Genomic DNA, 17,872 nt, shown 5'->3' with positions numbered 1-17,872 from the left:
TTTACCTTTTACCTGTTTTACCTTTTTCCTTTATAATGCTTGTTTCAGAGCCTGAGTGTCTAGTTTCAGGTGTTATCTTGAGCTGACAAGAATCTTAGTGCAGACTTGCTGGAGCACCTGCAAAAGACATGGCTAGGAGTGAGTAATCGTATTTTTCTTTTACTATGAGGTCAAATCATTGACTAAATAGTTGCAAATTATTTTAAACGTTAGATCCTAAGGATGTGTTGGTTTGTGTACTGAAAAGTTGTTATTGTTTTGTTTGACAGAAAATGTAACAGATATAAGAGAGATGATGGTGGTCATATCAATGATGGAAGAATGGTCTGCTCTGAAATCTCTGGCTCAGGATAGCTCTGAGGATGAAAGTCACAAGTTAAGTTTTAGATCTGTGGGATCAAACCAAGTCTGTGATTTGACTGTGGAGGATCGTTCGATCAGCTTGCACTATGCAGAGTTAAAGGAAAACATGACAGAGGAGAGCATCTGTGAGACAATCGATAGCTGTTTCAAGTCTTGCACAGAGGAAATCAGAACATTTCTGTTGCTGATCCAAGGTGGCTGTTACACAATGAGAGAACAAAGACTGACAGGGATCCTTCAGGCCCACTTTGGAGCTGAGGCTTTAAAATACTTAATTGTCCTCTCTGTGGAAGATGGAAAGGTTGTTGACACATTAGATGACGCCCTGCTAGATTTGATAAATGTATGTGATGGCAGGTACTGCCGAGTTAGGTCCTCTGCTCCGGGTGGCGGGCTGCACACCCTGCTCGAGATGGTTGACTACCTGATGACTGAAAATGGCGTCACAGGTTACACTGAAAGCATGCTAAGTGAATCCATGAAACGTAGGACAGAAGACTCGGCCATGAACATGCTGAAAATGAAAGTACGCGAGGCAGAAGAGAAGGAGCAAGCTTTCATGCAGCTACTTCAACAACAGGAGCAGAGAAGAGCCAAGGAGCTGGAGGAGCTGAATGCAAAGCACGATGAGGAAAGAAAGAAGGAGGGAGCTGAACAAAAGCAGTATGAGGCAAAAAGAGAGAACCTTGAGGAGGCTGTAAGAAGCCACAGAGCCATGTTGCAACTTCAGATCAGTACCCCTGATGGTAAGAGCTATTTCCATTTGTTCTGGTGTTTTAAAACTAAAGTTGTCAAGATGAATAAAAATACAGACCTATAACTTCCCTGTACACCAAAGAGTGGTGAATACATCGTCCAGCATCTACTGGAAGAGGTAAAAGTGATGTTAATTGCCCCTAGGGGGTGATAGAGTTACATTTTTATATGGATATTGTTATAATATTTAGTGTTACAATTCAGTTTGACACATGTAAAACCAGAAGAACATGATATAGACCCCAACAGGGGAAATGGCCCTCCACAAGTTATAGATATTATAATATTGGGGCTGTAGCTAGTGTGTAATCATATTTTCAACATTTTCATAAGAGTTGTATGGTCTAATTTTCTGTAGGTGTTTTCTAACAGTCATTTTCCATTTCATTTTTGGCTTTCAGATGATGAAAAGAATAAGATCTCTGTGATCTTTCTTGGTCTCAGTGGCAGCGGTAAGTCTTCTGCTCTGAATGTAATCCTAGAGAGAGCAGGTAGCCAGTACTCAATTAACGGATCCACTCATGAACCGGCCCTACTGACTGTATTTTGCGAGAGAAAGGAGGTATACGCAGCAGGGAGGAAGCTCATCCTCGTCGACACCCCTGAGCTGTGGGACGAAGACGGGGTGGAGAATGTAGAGCTTGTGAAGGACTGCCTGGCTCTGGCCGTACCTGGGCCCCATGTTTTCCTGCTGGTGCTCCAGGTGGGACGCTTCACCCAGGGAGAGTGCGAGATGTTCGGACACCTCCAGAAGATCTTTGGACGAGAATTCGCAAAGCATGCCATCGTGTTGTTCGTTCAATTCGACAACAACAAGTGCAGGCCTCAGAAAATCAACAACTATGTTGCTGGTGCTCATTCAGCTCTGCAGGATCTTGTCCGGAAGTGCGGGAGCCGTTATTATGAGCTAAACATTATAAAATCCCAGAATGCTTTGAGCTATCCTCAGGTGAAAGATTTGCTGTCTGGGATCAGTAAACTGGTTGCCTCACATGGAGGACACCCCCACATAGTGAAGAGATTTTCTTTGCAGGAGCTGCAGGAACGAAACAAAGTGATTGAAGAGAGGAAGGAAGGAGCACTGGAAGTGAACTACTTATTAAGAGAAAATTAACTTCTCTTTCTTATAAAAAGGGGAACACTGCAGATGGAAAAGCAGTACGATGATGTACCCTAGAGCCTTGAACCTTTCTTAAACTTCCTGTTTGGTAAAAAAAAAAAAGTGTTAGTGTAGATGTTTTAAATTGGATTGAATTACATTAAACATTTGTTTCCTTTATTTGATACTCATGTGGTAGTATGGTTTGCTTTTGAAGGTTGAATCACTTGCAGAAAATGTCCTTGTAATCTTTTTTATTGTCTTTATAACCTTTGTATTTTAAGTTAACTAGCTATGAATACCTTTAAATGACTGTTAAGATGTACTGTCTTTTAGAAATGTGAGCCTCTTGGTAGAACACAATGGCGGGGGTGATGGTGTGGTTTTGATCAAGCTAAACAAATCAGTGGAGCATGTTGGGAACTACTCACATACCTGCTTGTCTGCACAGACCAGTGAAAGGAGGAAAAGAAAAAGTACATGTGCTCTTTTTATTTACTTTTGGACTTCCTCACCACTGGTATGAAGACTGGAAAGTTTATGAGATCTGTTGTTGTTGTTGTTGTCTTGATTGCCTGAGACTTGAAGACAATTTTACAAATGTTTCCACTTGCCAATAAGCTGACACACATGTATTAAAATTACAACAGTGATGCATAAATTGTTTAGATGACATCTTGGTGTTGTGTTCCAACATTGTAAACTTTGGCTTTTAACCATATTTTCAGTTAGTCTGATCTATTATTGTTTGTCTTTCTACTCACAAAGTACATTTGGAACTTTATTGCCAATAGCACAACTTACAGGTAGTATTAAACAAAACTAAACAAGAGGAAAAGGCACCGACTGACTTTCAGGGTTGGCTTCATTTGAAATATAGTTTAGCTACAAACAGATATATAAACTATTGATAGAACAAAGCTGATAAGTGACAGCAATGATAAGTGTCCATCTTCTTATAAGTTAAAGTAATTAAAGCTGTATAATATATCTGGCATTTTCTGATATCTCTGTCACTCACTTTTTAAAATACATATATGTTTTATTGTTGGAATACGTAGATGAAATCATAATTCGATATTGGTTGGATCCTTTTTCAGAACGCCACAGTCAGTGTGTTTAGTGATGTGATGTCTAATTTTTAGATGTCTATACATAAGTCACCTAGGAGTAAGCCAATTATTTTTTCCTGGAGTAGATAATGTGAACACGTTTCCATCAAATAATTGGTTTATTCTTAACTTTTGGCCTATCTTCTATTAAAAATAACAAGTACAGAGGGGGGACACTTGATATTTCCTAGTGAACAGTAAGCATGGTCCATGACCTGCTACTTTCCCCTTTAATTGCATGCACTGCATTCCATACCTGCAGTGTTTGTTTAACCCGTGTATTACGTTAATTTTCCTCTGAGACTGTTGACTAAGACATTGCACTGTAGATATTAATATTCCTGGCATTCCTGGAGTTCTGTTTAACAGAACCAATCTCTTCATCTCTACTACTGTTCTGAGCTGGGATGCCCAGTAATACAATCTTATTTTAGGTAGAATCAATCAATCAATCAATCAATCAATCAATCAATCTATCTATCTATCTATCTATCTATCTATCTATCTATCTATCTATCTATCTATCTATCTATCTATCTATCTATCTATCTATCTATCTATCTATCTATCTCTGCAAGGTACAGGTATAACACGAGACATGTACTACGTTTTTATTAATTCCATAATACAGCAAAGTGCTACATTATGTGATTGTTATTATGATGCTAGAGAGGGTAAAATGGAGGCAGACAATTCCCTATGGCGACGCCCATAGAGGGAGCAATCAGGAGCAGTAGAAAAAAATAAAGACGTTTACATATGTTTTTGTCATTTGCCACACATTGATGAACTGCTCCTACAGACATGCATTAATCATATATGTATATATAAAAAACACTGTGACAGATGCATAGTCAGCTGTAGCTAAAAACTTGAATGTAACATCTGCTTTCATTTATGCGCTCTGCTCTTCTGCTGCGGCTGGCTGTGGATTCATGATGTTGTCAATCCATTGAGTGTAGTGAGAGATGATAGTATAAATTCCAGGCTTTTTTGTTTGGCCGCACTTTTTTCCGCCATTTGAGGTGATGCCCACCACAACGCCATTATAGAGCAGAGGACCCCCAGAGTCCCCCTGAATGACCACAACAAAGAAGCAGGAAAAAAAAGCACAAGTTTAGGATCAGTAATGCAATCTAAGCCAGCTGTCTAACAACTGTTTTCACGTTTCATCATTTATGTTTAGTAGAATAAAAGGAAGTAAAACTTACATCACAACTGTCCTCATTCTTATGTGGTTGGTCACAGGGGTTTGCGCATACTTTATGTGCACATATCATGTTAGTGGTGAACTTTCTACCAAAGTAGTCGCTGCGTCTGCACCGATCTGGGCTAATCACCTCGACAGTCACCTCTTTGAGTTTATCTGGTCTGGCCCCCAGGTTGTCAACCGATCCCCAGCCAGCTGTTTCGACCTCGTTACCGGTGTCGGGGTTTGTGCCTCCAGCACGCAGAAATTCCACCGCTTTAACCGCTTCGGAAATGTTAAATGGACGATCCAGCTGCAAAAGCCCCCACAGATAATGATTCCAACTATATCACTGTTTTGGTTTACTATTATAGACTCTTGTTTCTGAGTATTCAGATAGTATAAGGGCATAGCATATGCACTTACCTTAATTAAAGCAATATCATTGTCATAATTACTTGGGTCAAAATCTTGGTGATTGTGAAGTTCCAAAATGTCAAAGATTTGCTTTGTCTCTTCAGGTTCACTCAGAGAATGGACACCGAGCATCACCTTCCTTCCATCTGGTCTTAAAAAAGAGCACAATAGTGTTATATTATTGAATAATCATCAAGAAAAAGAGTTATCTACTACATAAAAGCAAACTCTAAATGCTTTTGTAGAGCCATTGAGCAAATTTAAACATGAAACTTGAACAAGCACAGGAGAGATTATTGCCCAAGCAAATACAAACAAACACAATCCAAACAGCACCAGCTTTAAATGGAAAATAATAATAATAATAATGGATACTTTATTGATCCCCATGGGGAAATTACTTGTTTTTCTCTGCATTTGACCCATTCACTCAGTGAAGCAGTGGGCAGCCCACTAAGCAGGCGCCCGGGGAGCAGTGTGTAGGGACGGTACCTTGCTCAGGGGTACCTCAGGGTAGCCGTTAAGTGGATTCGAACCGCCGACCTTCCGATCATGGGGCGACCACTTTACCTACTGAGCTATCCCTGCCCCTCATGCTAATATGATTCTGATCTTGCAAATGTTTCCATACATTTGTTACACTGTAAAAAATGTTGCCTTACCCGTTAGGTAGACAGTGCACTGCAGTCATCACCCACTGATCTGCTACCACAAAGCCTCCGCATTCATGTTTCAGATTCTCCCCTTCTGGCACCTGGATGGAGGCCATGTAGGGCCGAGAATGCGGCGCTGCCTCCCTGCCTCCGATTATGCCCGCACCTGAGATGAAGAAGCATATTTTTCTTTTACAGACGCGCAAAATATTAATAGCAGAAAAATAACATCTGAAATGTTGCACCAAAAAACACAGATAAAGCAGCACAAACGTACTCTCTGAAATGAGGGCGACAACAAAAACAGCAGCACCCACGAGCACCTTTGACACCATGATGTCGCTTTAACTGATACAGAACGAGCATGTGTGCTGTTTTTAAAGGCTTTCATTTGGAACAAAGGAAGCCAATATTACGCAAAGCACAAGGGGGAGTCGGACCATCCTCCCATTCTCTGTTTCCTGGAATGAAAAACAGGAAAACATAAAACATGTTCTTGAGGTCGTTACTTTTTTGCATGGCTTTTATTTTTTTGCCATTGTCTTTGCTTGGAATTCCTATGTGTGACTTTTCCTGATACAGTCATATTATTGAGTTGATCTTTAAATGAAGATGAGCAAAGTATGTAGTATATAGTAGCAGTAGTTTTTGAAACTCATGCTTTAATTGGCTTCTTATAACTTCAGGTTCATAAACACAACACTCAGAAGAAAACATCGTGTTCCTCTTTGATTTCTGTAAGAGATGCAGGAAAATATGGCGAGAAAATGCATTGCAAAGCAGTTTTTGAGGCAGGAATTCCAGCATGTGTTGAAAATATGCGCAAAGCTTCGGCATCTTGGCTCAGACTTTAAACATACCCACTGCAAAAAGACACAATTCGTAATTTACGCCCTTACCAAGGAAATCCTATATGCAGAGGCACAGTATTGCAAAAATATAAATCAGAAACAGAATGGATGAAATATCTTTGTAGGTTTGAAGATGCTTCGATGATTTAACACTTTGTTTCTCAACTTTGAAATTTACGACATGGCGAGCTGAGCAGTGCTGCTTTCAATGAAAAAACATTTTTTTCAAAAAAACTTGGCTGTACTGTGTTTAGAATGACAGTCTAGGCCATTTCCTGTACATTTTGACTCAACTCACAGTTAAGATAAGTCTGTACCATCAGCACCTAAGGAGACATTAACCCTCTCCAAGCTTTAACAGAAAGGTAACAGTAGATTGATAGTGATAGTGAAACTCAGGAACGTGATACTGCTATTTACAGTAAAAGCCACTTGCAATGGTATGTAATTGTGTCTTTGTGTGATGTATGATGCCGCCTAAAATCAGCAGAAGCACAATCACTTCGATGTTGTCAACACATGGTTCACATCAGGATGTCATCTGACACAGAGGTTTGTGTACTGTGCACACAGAGAACTAATTGTAGTTTTCTTAACAAATCCCCTCATATATCAGATATAATTAGGTGTTTTGCTGTGATTATTGTCAGACATGGGCCCACTGAGGCAAATTCCTAACGATGACATGGCAAAAAAGTATTGAATCCTTGATCTTAATATTACACTTATGTTTCTAGTTGTATTTAATTGTTTTTTTTTCTTTGCATACTTGTCCAGGCTCTCGGTTGCTTAAATTTAAACTCCTACTGGGTGGAGTTTGGACAGAATTATCCTGCTCCGAATGTCTGGGAACGTTTCTAGTTGGCTGATTTGGGGGGAGACAGTCAGGCATTATAGACAGGGAAATATACTGAGGTTTTTCGTTTCAGCAAAGGTCTTTAGGACCTGGTAATTAGGTTGTAGTCTGTGTCCCCTCAAGCTTATTATGTATCATTACTCCTTAGTCAGCAGCCTGTGTCTATGATCTTCACTGGACTCTATGCCTTATGCTCGTAAAGAACATATTGATTTTTACAATTAATGTGAATAAATGTCTTCATATTTGCACTGTAAGTTTCTTTGGCTAAGCATACCCTCTCTGCCACATTCATCTACTGTAAAGGGAATTGTTTTGTGATTGTAAGTGTATTAGTAGTAGAGCTTTGTGAGTCTGGGCCTTGGACAACATCTGCTATTCAAAAGGTCACATATTTATCATCACGCTCTGTGATCCCATTAGACATTTCCTTTGGAGGAAGTATTTACAAAGTGTGCAGCTGGATGAGACTAAAATATATATTCATATATGAAAATCTATATAAAATTTCACATATATGTAAAACTGCACACTTGATTTAAATGTAACTGTAACAGTTTGTACTCCAGACCAGGGTATTCGAGTGGCCCGTCACTAATTTGAAAATTTATAAATACATTAAAAACTTTTGCCAATCTACAACTCCAACTCCAAAAACAACGGGATGGTGTGTAAAATGAAAAAAATAAAATAAAATAAAAATAAAACAGAATGCAATGACTTGCAAATTTCATAACCCCATTTTTAATTTACCATAAAACACAGAAAGCACATGAAATACTTAAACTGAGGTTTAACGTTAAAAATAATACTAACAATAGGATAATTTTGAATTTGATGGCACCAACAAGTCTGAAAACAGTTGAACAGCGATGTTTACCATTACATCCCTTCTACTTTTAACAACAGTCCATAAACATCTGGGAACTGAGGAGAGACCAGTGTCTGGTCCCATTTTTGTCTAGTATAAGATTCTCACTGCTCAAGCCTGAGACTTCTTAAAACTTGAAGCATAAATAGTGTTGTAATAGATGTAGTAACAGGTTTGCAAGGTGTTTCCTGACATCATCACCTGGAACTGGGGCATGTTGTGTTAAACCTTGTATATACCTTTCACTCTTACCTGACTGTGTATATTTCTTCTATCTTTACTATTTTGATTTTTTAAATTTTACTTCTGCACAGTTTTCATGGAGTACCCATAATTTTATTGTACATGAACAATGACAATTAAGGGCTGTTCTATTCTACCTTAAAAATAATTTATATATTCTGATAAAATAATAATGTAGAAAATAATGTGCTGGTGACACCTTTTTGCTACCTGGAGCAAAGACAATTCGGTTTATTGCGTTAAATTTTGAGAATCCGTGTTGAAGTGTCACGATTTACCACTATTGACACGCAGAGGGAGACAACGTAACAGTTTGTTACTTTTTTACAATTGTAGGCCTGCACTGCCCTCTGCAGGTACAAGCAAAAACTACACGACCATGTTTTAGAAAAACAGAGACGCTCATCAGTGAGGATAAAAAAGTTTCAGATTTGGCTGGAAGCGTGAATGTGTTACCAAATGTTCATTTTAGGTTCTGAAGCACTTACAGTAAATGTAAAAATGTAATGAATGTTAAACAGTAAATTACATGAACAAATGTCTTGCCATATCTAAAATGTTAGTGTCTATTGACTGAACAGGATGACAATTTTATATCATTAAGGCCATTTTCTCTGAAATAGACCTATTATGGTAATTAAAGTGCTTACAAATGCTTACTAAGAGTTTCTTTTCCTTATGTCTTCGGGATCTGACTGAAGAGTGATCACGTGGGTTCATTACTGTAAAGTGGGGAAATAGCATGCATGGAGGATTTTCTCTCTCTCCTTATAACATTTTCCTGCTCCTCACCAATTAAGTCATGAGTCATATTCTCCCAATTACAAGTTAGGAAGGATATAATAGTTAGAAATTACAGGTTAAAACTGACTACCCACCTTGGATGATGATGAGTTAATTTAGCTACAGAAATGTTTGGTATATCTGCAGAATCTGTGAGTAATTCACCCAACAACATTCTGAATATTAAAAAAAATTATATCACCACCTGATTTGGTTATTGGACGTGCAATGCATTTAATGTAATTCAATAGTTGCATATTTACCAATTTATGGTTACTACAGAATAAAAAGATTATTAGACTTTAATTAGCTTTGAAGAATTGTTCCAGTATTTTGATTGTCAGCCATGAGTCGTTGTTGTTGCGATGGAGACGAATTACAACTACAACTGTAGCCTCGAGCAATCGAGCCCACCCATCCAGGTATGCAGTGTGTGTATATGTGTGTGTGTGTATGTGCAGACATCTATATCTGATCGTCCGTGTGTGTGGTCTGGCACTGAACCAGTTATCAGAGGTAAATTAACACAGTCATTTTCAACTTTATGTTTTCTAATGTTTCATTTCTCTCCCTCTCTTTCTCGCTCTCTGCTTCCCTTGCTTGCTCATTCCACCTCTGCCTCTCATTCTCAGACACTGACTCAGCGTGGCTGTCAGTCTCAGTCTGTCTGGCAGGCTTTTCTTTCAATCAATCAGTCAGTCAGTCAGTTTGACTGTCTGTTTATGTCTTTGATCTCTCCTTGCTATCGGCCTCATGGGTAGCATGTTATTTTCTTTTGGCTTTTGAGCTTTTTTTTTTATTTTATTATGAAACATACAGACAACATTACACAATTCCACATTAGAAATGCAAATAAAACCAGAATAAAATCAACTACTGTCAGTAAATCTGCCTCATAGTACTAACTCTGCTTGTAATATTCATAAATATCGTTTATGAAGTACAGAAAAAAAACTGCTATCCCTTTTAAGGTAATACTACAGAATGGATCTTTAAAGCAGCAAATTGTCCCACAACATGTAATCACTGGTGTCACACACATTAATGTCACTTGACACCCTGAGTTAATGTGTTATGCTTTGTTTTAAACTAGTGCTTGATTTACAGGTCGATCACGAGCACAGAATCCAAGACACAAAAGAAACAGAACAAACATAATCATCCGACATATATGATTCTTACAAAAGTGAACTTGTATTGTTTTCACACATAACATGAAACACTATGGCAACTGCATTTCTATAGTAAAAATAAACTGTCAACATCAATAAGAAAAATTTGACTAGACATTAAATGAAAAACACTTCTGTTTGAATGGAGTCTTACATATACCTGCAGTATAAGTAATTGTTACTGTGAAGGCTTGTTTTCTGGCTTGAATATTGAACTGCTGCCTGTTGCTGAGGGGAGCCGTCCTACTGCTGTCTGACTCAAGTTTGAATCTACACAAAGTTAGGATTCCTCTATCAGCTGGCGTGAGTGTGGCTATGGCAAAAGGCTGCGGAGAATAAATAAATCTGTTTCAGCTCTGTTGACACAGATACCACCTCATGCCCGCATTTAATTTAGATCTAAGCTCCTGGGGTGCTGGTGTCGCAAACTGGTTGTGCAGGCTAAATGTAGTGGTCTAGGTTTGATTCTGATGCAAGGCCCTTGTTGTGTGTCTTACGCCAGCGGTCCCCAACACCCGGGCCACGGACTGGTACCGGTCTGTGAGTCGTTTGGTACCGGGCCGCGAGAGTTGAAGCTCGATTATTTTTTAAATCGTTTTTATCGTTAACTCAGTTTCCCTGTGTCTTTTCCTGTGTGTTATTAATAAATCTTCTTTTTTTGGTACAGGTACTAGTTTTATTTTGTTGTATTTATCTGCGACACCTTAAAGGCCCGTCTGTGAAAATATTGTCGGACATAAATCGCTCCATGGCGCAAAAAAGGTTGGGGACCGCTGCCTTACACCACCCCCAGTGTCTCTCTTTCTCTGTTTTCCTGTCTCTTTTTCACGGCACTACTGACTTAAGGTGAAAAGTCCCCCAAAGTCTGGTTTTGCCAGTAGTTTCTTCCTGTTAAAAGGGAGTTCTTCCTTCCCACTGTTGCCACGTGTTTGCTCACTGGGGGTTGTGAGATCGTTGGCCTTTCTTTGTCTTGTTTGCTTAACTGTATAAAGTTCCTTGAAGTGACTGCTGTTGTGATTGGGCTCTATATAAATAAAACTGAATTGAATTGAACAGAATCATCACCTTACAAAGACACCAGCCAGTGACATAAGATGACTATAGGCCTTAATTTTGTACTGACTAGTGTGGGGGGCGTTTTTTTTAGGTGATTTTGCAGAAGAACTTCACTTTGTAGGTGCAGTTGTTGGTTAGAAATGCCAACTGAACATCAGTGACAGGAAAGATTAACAGTAACTTTGACCAAAGTCATTTTTCCTTTGTTAAAAGTAATTGTGCCTGCATCTATCCATGAATGAATCAAACATATAACATCCTGTACCCTAGTAGTATAACCCCCACCAAAAAATACAAAATTAATTAGTAAGACACGGAGCCTAGTGGCTCAAAAAGATAACAAACATGACAAGTGTCAGGAATGAAATCGACATCTTCTCTTCACGTTTCTCTTTTAAAAGCTTTAAAACAAAATGCACGTGCTTTGGTACGTGACTTATTCTCCGAGTCAGCTGCAGCATTCTTTCGTGAAAGTTGTAAATCTTTTTAAAAGTGTGGACTCTCCACCCGGGACTGTCTCTCTCTCCTTGTTTTTCTTTGTTTCTCCAGTCGAACGGAGGTCTTCTGCTCTGCACTGGCATCGCTCCAGAAGAGGGGGATTACTGTTAAACATGTATAATCTCTCCTGTTTCCTCCATCAGACCAGGCCCATCTGATGGGAGCTGGTGTTTAGAAGGGGCTCCACAGGACGAGATACTCTTTAACTGTAATCTCTCTAATCTCGCTTCTTACTGCAGGCCGGGGTCCCACAGGACTGTCATCTTTACATTTTGTAACTCACTGTCATATTTCTTCTAAAGCCATTTGACAGAGCCTGTATTTTTAGTTGAGAAAATATAATCATTTTTTTTCAAATGCAAACTCATAAAAAGTAATTATGGTATTTTTTTTCAATGCAGTGTATACTTAATGACAATAAATCTTCAGTTAATAGGTTTGGGGAGTTTTGCAAAAAAGGTCACACAAGCTGTTTAGGCACTTTTTAGAGGCTTTGTGTCTTTTCTAATGAAGCGTCTGTTGTATTTAGCTATAAAAATGCATTATCTATAAAACAGACTGTTTACAATTCAAATGAATGCTTCTGATTCTGATGCATTATTTGAAAAAAATGTAAATTTATTTCATAAATCGCTCTGTTACAGTAAAATGAAATATGCACATTAAGTAATTAATGGTGCTTAAGATGTCAGGATACAAATGGTGTTTACAAATGCTAACTAGATGTATATATATTTATCTAAAGGTAAATTAATTTAAGGTTTTTTTTCCATCTAATTCGTTTTTGCACATTTACATTTTCTATTCTAGAGAGGATGAAACTGAGGGTCAGATGTTTATCTATATATGTCTGTGAATGTGTTTCCCAGCATTTTCCCATCAAAAGCTGAATCCTGTAATCTGACAGTTTATCAGTCTGTATGACCGTGCATTACTTTGCATTTGTATAATCATACCTGCCAGTTAGACCTTGAAAGAAAGGCGACTACAAGTTTGAGGGTGTCTTTGACTGTGTGAGGACAATCTTCTCAGGAACGGTCAAATATCTACAATTATTTACCTTCTTTTCCCAGTAAACGTGTGTGAATGTGCGTCAGTACCTCCATGTTTCCCAGGAGAACACTGAATCCTGTAAATCTGACATTTCTCTTCCTGGTGTTGGTCCCAGGAGGATCAGCGGGAGATTCCACCTTTCCCACATTGCTCCTTGATCCACCTGACTCCTCCTCGCCTCAGCCGTAAGCCTGGCTTTTGTACCCATCTGTGTGCAGCGCTCAGTTTGTTTGTACATCCAGACATCAGGGTGAGAATGTGCGACAGTCCCACAAAATTGAGAACCAGGAGCTCACATTCCCACAAGGGAATAAATGTGTCTTGAAACACATTCATAAAGAAGCTCGAGCAGGATATATGTGTAATTACAGTGAGGGGTTCAATATTAATCCCTAAATAAGCAACTCAACTTAGAAAAAAAAATCTCAGGAAAAAAATGATATTATCTTAAGGTCAAGGAATGTACGAACTATGAAAAGAAAGAAAAAGAAAAAAGCTGAAAAAACAAAAAAGCCCCCTAAAAAACTTAATGTTTGAGATCGCTTCCTGAAATAGGTCCCAGAAAAAGAAACAATTAAACCTGTTTGATGTTCTCTGTGAGTCCAAAAAAAATGAAAGAACAGAAAATGGAAAAGGAAAGAAATGTTTTGGATGAAAAAAATCTTTCTTTCATGATGGAAATAACACTTTATGACAGAAATATCACCCATTCTTGCGAAATTCTGCAACAGAACACACACCAAGACAAATAATTGATGAACTGATCAACTGAAACTATTTTGACATTTAATCTGTTGATATTTTTTTATTTGCAAAGTCCTAAATTTTCCGTTATTTTAGCTTTTCACTTCACTGAATTGTGTCTTTTTTGATGGTCATTCTTTGGTACAAAAAGGTCCTTTAAGGGTCATATTAATCACTTATGAATTTAACTGAAATTTAACTGAGTGAAAAGCTCAGATTGTCCGGCTCAGGCAGAAACTTGTCTGATCTTTCAGTTCTGCGACAGATCAGCATTTTTGTAAATGTGTGTTGGGTTTTTTTGACAATAGAAATACAATTCTGTTAAAAACAAGCAAGATTACCACCATGAGGACTTAACAAAATAACAACAAAACAGATAACAAAGGCAAAAAAACAGTAAGTGAAAAAAGGAGGGAACCAAAGAAAATATGAGCACGCAGACACACACAGCGAGGATGATCTATGACCGCAATCCTCGTCTGAACATGCAGGAAAAGTGAGGTTTTCAGATGCTGTAATTTACGCAGATTCAGATTCTGATCCTGATCCAGATCCAGATCATTTTGGCAGAATATGGGACCACCTGCACTTCAGCTCATGTGAGCAACTTCCAAACTCCTGAGAGGAAAGACATGAATCTGGTATTTTACAAAAGCGTGAGATCTGAGCCCAGCACCAGCTCTCAGTGCTCCTCTGACACTCTGATATCTCCAGTGTGTTTGTAGACGTGTCTGTTACTGGGTAGAGGTATTCAGAGGATTTGAAATAACTGTCAGTGCAATGGAATCAATCAATGCATATTGGAGGCTGTCAGCGGGATTGAAAGAATGCATGTGCAAAGCAGGTGTCGGAGTAAAGATGCAATGAGTGGAAGTAGTGATGATGGAGGAGCTTAAATACCTGGGGGCAACCATCGAAAGCGACGGACAGCACACAAGAAAAAGGAACGCAGTGAGGGTGGAGTGGGTGGAGTGTCGGGGTGATTTGTGGCAGAAGGATAGCAGTAAGATTTACAAGATAGTAGCGAGACTGTGATGTATGGTTTGGAGAGAGCAGCATCCACAAAACACAGGAGGCCGAGCTGGAGGTGGCAGATTTGAAGATGCTTAAATCTGGGAGAGACCAGGATTAGAAATGAGTAGATCAAAGGGACAGTTCAGGTCGGGTGGTTTGGAGACAAGGTTAGAGAAGAGATGGTTTGGACATGTCTGCAAATGTCCAAACCATCTCAACTCTGTGGATATATGCCAGGTAAGAAGAAGACCACAGAAAAGGTTTGTGGATCTAGTGAAGGAGGACATGCAGAGGGCTGTTGTGACAGAAGAGGCGATAGGCGATAGAGATAGAGGCAGATGATCTGCTGTGACGACCCCTAAAGAGAGCAGCTCTGGCTTATTGATGTATGAATCTCAGCCCTCTATAATGTTGGTAGTATAGAGAATAAAGCACCTTGTCTGGCACAAATAGGAGAAAGATTTTATTATGATGACTTAAAGGTACAAAATAATAATAGTCTATTAATATAAACTATTATTATTCATGTTAGAGCAGATAAAATATGATATAATGGACTGAATAAAATCCAGACGCGTGCAAGGGGGGTTGGAGGAGCTGGGTGAAGCTAAATTGCTATGAAATTATAAGTCTAAAATATTAAATGGCAAATGTGGGACTATTCGGCCTGTTGAGAGTAACGTCTGAAGAATTTATGTCACATCTCTACTGCTCTGTCTTTTTTTCCGGTTACTTCAGTACAGTTTATGGAAGCTAACATCTAGCACTCAGTTAAACAATAGCAGAAAAACCCCCAACACACTTGCTGGTTGGTGAAAATCACATTAAAATATACATAAAAGTCTACAAAAGTAGACTTGTGTATATGAAATTTTACAATAGTATTTGCAATATGAACACTCTCGTCTCTCTTGACTTTATAAATTGCATGCACATTTTGCAGCTATACCAATTTCACTTTTTTCCCCCCTTTGCTTAATCGTTGTGGGTTTGAAGACCATTAATCTAACAGCTGGAGATGTTTTATTTTATTTATTTATTAAAATGCCAAAGAAAATCACTTAGAGCTTGTGGGGGCCTTGCTGATTTAAAAAACAAAAAACAAAACGCTGGGCAAATCTCGACTGACAGGTCATCCATTTAAAGTTGCCACATCAGTAGCGACTTACGCAGACACATCTGTGCACAGTTTGATTGGCACAGATGTTGACCGTGCGTCTTTGAAGTGCAGGGTGTGACGGGCTGCGTCCTTTGAAGCTGCTGCGAGTGAGTGTTGGAAGCAGACGCTGGACAATCACAGGAGAGAGGGAATAGCTGCATGGGTGACCGGCGGGCACTGACCCTTCCAACCATTTCCACACAAGGCTGAGAGTCACTCAACGGGGGGAGACACTGACTAAATCTGCTGATCTTTGATCCTGGTTTCAGACGCTCTCGCACGCTCAAACACACCCAACGGACAAAATAAGTAAGATTGTGACTATCTGATGATGAGTGCCAGAAAACAGTCAAATTGTGTACTTCTTAATCCTACAGGATACAACTGATGCCAAAAAACTGTTTGAAAATACAGTGCGACCCTCTGGCAATTGCACACACTCACTTACACAAACTCACACACACAAACATCAGATCTGATGATTCAGATTCAACTTGGAGTGGGTGTCATCTGCTGTGCCCATTCACAGCCACAGCAATGAAAACAAAATGCTAAATCTGAAGGATCCGTGCTGTCAGTCTGATTAAAAAAATGGTCTCTTTTCATTTCAAGGTGTGTAAACAACCAGGGAATCTTGGACTAATTTGTTGAACATAGTTACAGTTGTCAAGGTAAAACCTGCCCCATTTGAAGCTCCTCTTTCTGAAGTGTTTATGTTGGAAGTGGTTGATTCCTCTCCCTCTGGCGTATTATGGCTAGACAGGGTCGATTATCAATAACTGTCACCCACAGAGGAGAGGAAGAAACGGGGCTCATTTGCCTTTGCCTGCCGTGTAATTAGCCCTAAAACAAAATGCTTTGTGCTGAAATGCAGAAACTGGCACCCCTGCCAAGCAAACATAACATCACCTGGCCAAAGAAAACATCGATGTGTGGCATGATGGAACATAATCACCTTTTTCCTACTCACGAGGCATGCAAATAGTGCAGATCTCCAATGCAAAAGCGCTATTACGAGCTAATTAAAAAAGACCTGAATTATGAAATCCATTCTGCAATGTTGTCTCCTGGTGTGTACTGGTTTGTCCAGACACAGCGAGGGAAAAAAAATCCACCTGTTCCCCCCAGGGCTCAATGCTAAACAAGCCCTCCTGAAAGGAGGAGAGGCCTGCAATCCAAACTGGTAACAGATATATGTGAATATTAAAAGCACTTCATTTTACCCCCTCCCGTATACAAACCCCCCCAAAAAACAATTGCGCCATTGTGCTTGGTGCCAAGTTGTGTTTTCCTCGGTGGTTATTACTCATGGGAGTGATAAATGCAGCCCTCTAAGTGGCTTCCCTCTGGATTTCCCGCAAACAGGACATCTCTGCCAGATTCTTCCATGCTTACTCGATCAGCGAAACACACCTACAACAATTTACACATGCAGCGTTAATGCTTTGATAGTAGTTGTTATATGCTGTGCTCCGGTTGTTGAACTTCAAATAGATGATGTGTTAATTCTGACTTGCAAGGTTTTTATTCTGTTATAAAAAAAAATAATAACAACATAGACGGTGCAGACGTTGCGGTCCTTGAAATGTTTAACTCTTTAATTCTGACTTCATTACACAGCAATCAAACACCATAACAGCTAATCAACGCAAACCAGAGAGATCACAATGATTCCACCTGCCTTACTTCACAGGATCATAATTAAGCATCCAGTCAGTCATAACTCCAGAAAACAGTGGCAGGATTGTTCAGCAACATCACCACAAGGAATTTAACCCCATTTACACAGACAAATCACTGAAATCCCCACCAAATAAAACAAATCCAAGAGTGGCTTTTCATTATTGTGATGCCACAAGACTGTTTTTAAATAATTATTTCAACCACCAGGCTGTCGGACGTAAATTATGAGCAGCCGAGCAATTTGCATCTCCAGCGAGTGGAATAATACTGAGGTTAGTGAGCTGTTGTTGGACAAATGAG

General features: G+C 39.2%; 2 protein-coding genes across 2 annotated transcripts; one reads left to right on the top strand and one right to left on the bottom strand.

The window, feature by feature from the left end:
• The first annotated feature begins 128 nt into the window (after positions 1-128).
• LOC146646157 (uncharacterized) lies at positions 129-2,233 on the top strand. The gene is made up of 3 exons (XM_085390572.1): positions 129-138; positions 270-1,109; positions 1,521-2,233. The coding sequence occupies exons 1-3, from the start codon at positions 129-131 to the stop codon at positions 2,231-2,233; spliced, it is 1,563 nt and encodes a 520-aa protein (XP_085246698.1).
• A 1,693-nt stretch (positions 2,234-3,926) lies between these two features.
• On the bottom strand, positions 3,927-5,977 carry cfd (complement factor D (adipsin)). Its single transcript, XM_085392231.1, has 5 exons — positions 5,867-5,977; positions 5,599-5,755; positions 4,946-5,087; positions 4,542-4,832; positions 3,927-4,405 (listed from the first exon to the last, which is right to left on the bottom strand). Exons 1-5 carry the CDS (start codon positions 5,922-5,924, stop codon positions 4,226-4,228), a joined length of 828 nt encoding a protein of 275 aa, XP_085248357.1. The 5' UTR covers positions 5,925-5,977; the 3' UTR covers positions 3,927-4,225.
• Positions 5,978-17,872: the final 11,895 nt, after the last annotated feature.

The sequence above is a fragment of the Rhamphochromis longiceps genome, linkage group LG19 (assembly GCF_057381845.1).
Source record: "Rhamphochromis longiceps isolate RC_006_pf linkage group LG19, R_longiceps_female_GT1.1, whole genome shotgun sequence".
NCBI classification, from domain to species: domain Eukaryota; kingdom Metazoa; phylum Chordata; class Actinopteri; order Cichliformes; family Cichlidae; genus Rhamphochromis; species Rhamphochromis longiceps.
Note: the sequence above shows the minus strand (reverse complement) of the source record. Positions and strands in the feature narration are given on the sequence as shown.